General features: G+C 33.6%; 1 protein-coding gene across 2 annotated transcripts in view; it reads right to left on the bottom strand.

Annotated features, from left to right (window-relative positions):
- Positions 1–6,764, bottom strand: part of LOC106463414 (probable glutamate receptor) — a 26,165-nt gene that overhangs the window by 11,915 nt on the left and 7,486 nt on the right. For both annotated transcript variants that reach the window (XM_013923439.2, XM_022390896.1), the window contains 2 exons: positions 2,535–2,717; positions 1,071–1,177 (listed from right to left, as the gene is read on the bottom strand). In XM_013923439.2, the coding sequence (XP_013778893.2) occupies positions 1,071–1,177; positions 2,535–2,717 (290 nt within the window). The remainder of the gene's footprint in view (positions 1–1,070; positions 1,178–2,534; positions 2,718–6,764) is intronic.

Here is a 6,764-nt window from a genome sequence, read left to right on the forward strand (position 1 = left end):
CAATTCATGTGAATATGACTGAAAAAATTTCATTTTTTTTTCTAAAAAGGTGGTGTCTATTTACTTGTAACCACGCTGTATATATATATATATATATATTGTTATAGCAACCCTTCTTTGTTGCCTACTTGTGAAACTAAAGTTGTCCCTTGCTGAATTAACGCTGGAAAAGTATTGCTAATTACAGTTGAGTTGATATTTATGTATACTGAGTCTAACACTGTAAGGGTACTAACAAGCTTATGTACTGAATCTGAAACAAGAGGGATATTGTTAAAAACAAGTGAGTTGATAGCTTATGTAATGAATCTAACATTCCAAGCTATGTCAAACATAAGTGAGTCAATAATTGTTGACAATCGAAGAATATTGTTAACCAAAAATGAGTTGATAATTTAAGTGCAGAAATGTGCTTTATAAGGATATTGATAATATAGCTCTTATATTATATTATATTTTAAATAAAAATAACCAAGTATTCAAATCAATGGAACGCATTTTATTTTAAGATATTTTATAGTCTAAACAAAAGATATGAAGGATACATATTACTTTCTCCTTCCAAATAAGGATCATACTGTTTCTCTTTTTATCTTGGGTCTTTTTACAATATATTTTTCAGATTATTTGTTATGACCGTTTCTGAACTTTCATACATTGCTTAATACATAAATTGATGTTGTAGATGTTAAAGCTGCCAAGATAAATTATTTCCACAACTTGTCAAAATCTTTGATGAAAGCACAAATTCACCCAACTTCTAATTATAAATTATGATGTACATATTATTGAAATGGTGTGTTTGTGAAAATTAACCTTCTAAACAGCTTGTCTGCTGAAAAATTTAGAAAATCAAACTTGTAGTATAAATGCTACATATTTTTCAAATACTTTATAAACATAGATTTGTTGTGATGAGTAAAATACAACTCCAAACACCATACATATAACATTCTTCTACCTCCTGTGGTTCAGGTAAAAAGAATTGGAAATATGTTAGCAAATGTGTCATTCTAAGCATCTTAGTTCATGATGTGGATTGTAGGATACAAAGTAGAATTATATCCAACCTGAAATTCAGATGTTCTGCAATGGTGTTCAGGAGGCTGTTTTCTATACCCTCATCTCCAATAACATTCTCATCCTTTCGAACATGATACGTAATATGAGGAATTTTCTGGAGAAATAAAACACCATGCATTGTAGGTAAAAATAAAACGATCATTTGACTTAAAACTATATTTCTTCAATAAAATTATTATGTCATAATGCTAACAATTTAAGATAAATGTGCCATACTAGAATAGGAACCATAACTATTGACCTCGAACATTTTCCAGTACACAGCAATGTGGTGCTTACTAGCTTGGACTCAGTGATGATGTTAAGCATAAGCAAACTAATCAATTGCTTAGAGCCCTAAGCTGTCCAAAGGTCCCCCGATTTAATGAATTTTGTTTCCTTCATTACTTTAACTGTTTTATTATCACACTCATTTGAAAAAAAAAAGTGTTTTTAATGATTTGTGATGGTGTGAGCTGAAATCAACATACAAAGAAGAATGAACCTCCATGTCACCCAAAACAACACCCTCACTGCTGTTAGGTACCAAGAAGTGATTCTCCATAAGACAATGAGACCATATACAGTTGGGCCAAACTTAATTTTGGTTGCTAATAATATCCACCCACATCGACCAAGGATTACCACTACCTTTTTTGAACAGGAAGCAATCGAGAATTTGGACGAGATCTCCTGACATGAACCATATTGAGCATGCTTTGAACATACTACAGAGGGTGACAGCATTCCATCCAGTGCAACCCAAAATTGTACAGGAGCTTCACTACCTCCTTACACAATAATGGGATCAGCTTTCATAAAAACATGCATGACATCTAATTAGTGTGATGTATAAGAGTCATTGTGTCTCTTGCCAAACATATACGGTATTGATTGTGTGCAAATGCACTGGAAGGGATTCTTTAAACATCTGTTCATAGCTGAATTTTCACAAAACTCTTTCTTTTTCGGTTGTTATCAGTCTTATCAAAGACTTTATGAAGTTTCTTTTTTTTATGCATTACTTTCCATAAGTTATATTGTATCTGAACACAATCAGTCATTCAATAACCTGCACAATTTGAAACTCATCTTTATTAGGAACCTTCATCCTTACCAATAGTTAAGTAGTATGTGTAAGTAAAGGAAATATAGGCCCTCAAAAAGGGCCCTATATTTAATATATCTGATAGTATAAAATTTAGTTAAGTTGTTTTTATGCTTATTTATTATATCGCCATATTTGTTAGGAAAAAAAATATTTTGTTATTTTCACGTTAACCAAAGTTCTACCTACAAGCTACCCGTATCTTTCAACATGATGATTCAATAATAATAGAACCTTCTTTCCGAGTTAAACGTTTGTTTTTTGTTGTTGGTTGGTGGTTTTTTATATATAAATACAAATGGAGAGCAATTGCGAGGCTAGTCAATAAAAAAAACATAATATCACATTTCACAGTGAACCGTACCTTTAGAGTGCCAACTCGGAGAAGCCGGCCTTGAAAGTCTAATCTCTCGTATTTGGATTTGTCTTGCGAAGTATCAAGGAACGTGAAACCTTCAGAAGTCGTCCAAGTAGCAATATGGCGAGTATTGTTACAAGAGAAAATAGCCCATCGAGTAGTCTGGCTTACTCTGAAGATGTCTTTGTCCTAGTTTGAAAACAAAATGTCTCTTTCAGAACTTATATCTGTCTAAAACACCATGTCTGTTTCAGGATTTCGTGCAAAAGTAAACAAGGGTATCTGCACGTAACTGTTCCTAATACTGAACTGATGGACGAAAGGGAAAGCAGATAGTCAATAGCACACACTGTCAACTTTTGGGTGCGGTTGAATATGGGTTTTACCGTCACTGTTATAAAACCCTCAAAGCTCCACAAAACGGAGGACATTTATGTGGTAAAAGGCCATGAATCGTAGTATTCACAGTCTGGGCATGCTTGTCCGGCGTACCTCTAAAACACTGTTATTTATATTTTTAAAAAGAAAATCAGTTAGGGCAGGTTAATGCAAAATTGGATAAGAACTTCATGCTAAATTTGATTAGAATTACTAATGTATCCTTCTGTGCTGTGGTTACTTGAACCATTCTAGAAACAATAAGACTAGTTTACTGGTTCGCCATTTCTTCTGAATGATAAGTAAAAGTTAATTCAAGTAAAAATATATAATACTACTACTAAAATAGATAAATAATATTGTGTTATAAATCCTTTTCCGTATTCTGATTTGTAAATGCCTAATATAAAACTGACAAAAATTTACACTTCATCAACTTAATCTAGTTCACACCATAACACTTGTTACTTACGAAATTTGATAATATAAATGTTTCAACCACTACTCTTTCTCTCTGTCGTATCTCACCGTCGTCGACATTGGATATAGTACATATATTGCTGTTGACCTATTGTTGCATGTTCACTTTAACTACTTAAAACTGTACGTACTTTTCATTAATATATTAAACCAAGAAATGAGAGGAAAATAATGATTTCGTAACATTATACGGATGTAGGCAATATTCAAAACTATTCATATTCTGTTGTTGTTTTTTATTTCAGTACATTCATGAATATTACAATGCTCATAAAATTTTGGTTCCACAATCTTTTGGATTCATCCCAATTAACTGAATGCCCTGTGTTATAAAGATGTGAAGCAACCGCCATTTTTGTTTCTTCTTTTCTTTATAGTATTTTGACTGTCACGGACGTTTTGTCTGTACAACAATACCATCATCTGAGGGGGGTTTAAATGGTCGGCTTCCCCCAAGCCCTGGAGGGAAGGAGACCCAAATGGCAGTTTCTGTGAAACGTTTTTAGTCAGCCCGTGTTAACACATATACACAAATTACGTCATTTAGGGCCCTTAGCTGAATTGTAGGTCTCACGCAAAGTCAGTTTTCATTGCCCCCTACCCCAACCCTTTTGTGAAATAATGCTCCTGTGACCAATATAAACTACTTTTTACATACACAGTATGGAATTTCATAACTACCCTGCCTTGATTTTTATCTGAAACATCTTTGCCATTAAACAGAGTAAGGCTTATTTTCTTAACTGTTTCATGTGACATTTTCTTTTTACTTCCATATTTGTTTTTACGTTTCTTTAAAATATTCTTATACAAACTGTTTATTAAACTTAATTTAAAGTGATCTTTTTAATAAATTAATTATTTATTTGCTCCTTCCTGATCAAAGCAAATATTAGCTCTCCTGTGTTATCCTGATGATGTTTTGCTAGTGCAGTCGAAATACTCAGTTTTATTGCTAAGCAACATGGCATAAAAACCATTGTTGGAAGGCAATTGTTACCAAAACTATATACTACCGTGTATATTATGAGGTTGTGGTACTTGCGTCGTCATTTTTGACGGGCTACACATCTATAATAAAAGCCCCCCCCCCCCCAGTGGCACAGCAGAACACAGATAGCCAATTGTGTAGCTTTGTGCTTAATAAAAAACAAACAAATTATAATAAAAGAGCATGTATGTCTGTCTGTGATTTCTATTTGTAATATAAGGAACCACTTCTTTTCTATGTGGTTTTTCGCTAGTTTGCCTCATTAAAAACATTTGCATGCGCGCACGCATGTGGATAAGATAGGTAATAATACCAAGGTGCAAAACCGCAGGGTCCACTTAGTATGGGTGCAAAATCTTAGGCTTCTACGTTCGTTACTCTTGGAGCTACGGCGGTCACACATACACAGACACGAATGTGCGCACACGCAACACGTGCTTTCTCTCTGTGATTTCTATTTGTAATATAACGAACCACTTCTTTTCTATGTGGTTTTTCGCTAGTTTGCCTCATTAAAAACATTTGCATGCGCGCACGCACGTGGATAAGATAAGTAATAATACCTGGGTGCATACCCTCAAAGTCCACTTAGTATGGGTGCAAAATATCAGGTTTCTAGGCTATTTCCTCTTGGAGCTATGGCGGTCACATTTCTTTTCTATGTGGCTTTTTGCATAAAAAGATGCGCATGTGCGTACGCACGTAGCTAAGTAATAATACCCAAATGTATACCCTCGGGTTCCACTTAGTATGTTTGCGAAATTTCAAGTTTCTAGGTTCTTTGCTCTTGAAGCTATGGCAGTCACACACAGACACGCCCTTTTATTATTACATATTTAAATATTGTTTCGTTTTGTATTAATGTATTTATACCCTCTTTGGGTACTATTTCTTTCAGAGGAAAGTTGTTGTTTTTTTTAGCGCAACGCTACAGAATGGGTTATCTGCACTCTGTCAACCACAGGGAATCGAGCCCCGGGTTTTAGTATTGTAAACCTGGAAACTTACCGCTGATACGTCGGGAGACTTTCTTTCTTATGTGCTTTCAACTCGTGTCGACGACAAAGAATACGCATTCTCTCTTTGTCTCTCAGAAGGTCTTTCAGAAAAACTGCGATGTTAAACATCAACCTCAATAGTTCTGCCAGCCATTGTATGAAAACGTGTGATGTGCCCGTTTTGAGTTTTCAGTATCGTACTACGAGCATTGGAAGAATTGCAACTACAACTGTTTGACTCTTTTTGCAGTAAATGTTAGAAAACCCATTCTGAATCAGAAGACGAGTGACCTACCGTAGAAACTGAAACTGTGAGTGACCTACAGAGGTATTGGATTTTACTCTACCAAAGAGCGAAGAGACTCTACTGGGATAAATAATTAACTTGTGAAATCCAATCAATGGCATTAAGTAAATATTGTTGCTTACCTGGTCATTGAAAGTCCATCTCGTCATTCCCTATCTTTGTATTAAAGTTTTAATATCATAAATGTTTGAGTTGACATAATATTTAATCACGTTAATGTTTACGCTGTCACCTTATTGTTGTTTACACTCTTATTAATCTACATTTCATTGTGGTTTACATTGTTATTAAACAACATCCAGTTGTTGCTTATCTTTTTTCTTATCTAAACTACATATAACCGCTGTTCTTATGTTGTCATTACATTATATTCTGTGCTACTTACTTTGTTATTAAACTATATTGTATGCTGTTTACGTTATCATTAAACAACACCTAATCGATTTTCATTTTCTCATTAAACAACATTTCATTGTTTACTTTGTCATTAAAATACACTGCTACTCCTTATCATGTTTACCTTTATGTTTAATAACAATGTAAACCACAATGAAATGTTGTATAAAGGTAAACATGATAAGGAGTAGCAGTGTATTTTAATGACAAAGTAAACAATGAAATGTTGTATAAAGGTAAACATGATAAGGAGTAGCAGTGTATTTTAATGACAAAGTAAACAATGAAATGTTGTATAAAGGTAAACATGATAAGGAGTAGCAGTGTATTTTAATGACAAAGTAAACAATGAAATGTTGTGCAAAATTTCGTTGTTTACATTGTCATTAAAATACACTGCTACTCCTTATCATGTTTACCTTTATGCAAAATTTCGTTGTTTACATTGTCATTAAAATACACTGCTACTCCTTATCATGTTTACCTTTATACAACATTTCATTGTTTACTTTGTCATTAAAATACACTGCTACTCCTTATCATGTTTACCTTTATGCAAAATTTCGTTGTTTACATTGTCATTAAAATACACTGCTACTCCTTATCATGTTTACCTTTATACAACATTTCATTGTTTACTTTGTCATTAAAATACACTGCTACTCCTTATCATGTTTACCTTTATA

This window comes from Limulus polyphemus, unplaced genomic scaffold (genome assembly GCF_000517525.1).
Source record: "Limulus polyphemus unplaced genomic scaffold, Limulus_polyphemus-2.1.2 Scaffold1400, whole genome shotgun sequence".
NCBI lineage: Eukaryota > Metazoa > Arthropoda > Merostomata > Xiphosura > Limulidae > Limulus > Limulus polyphemus.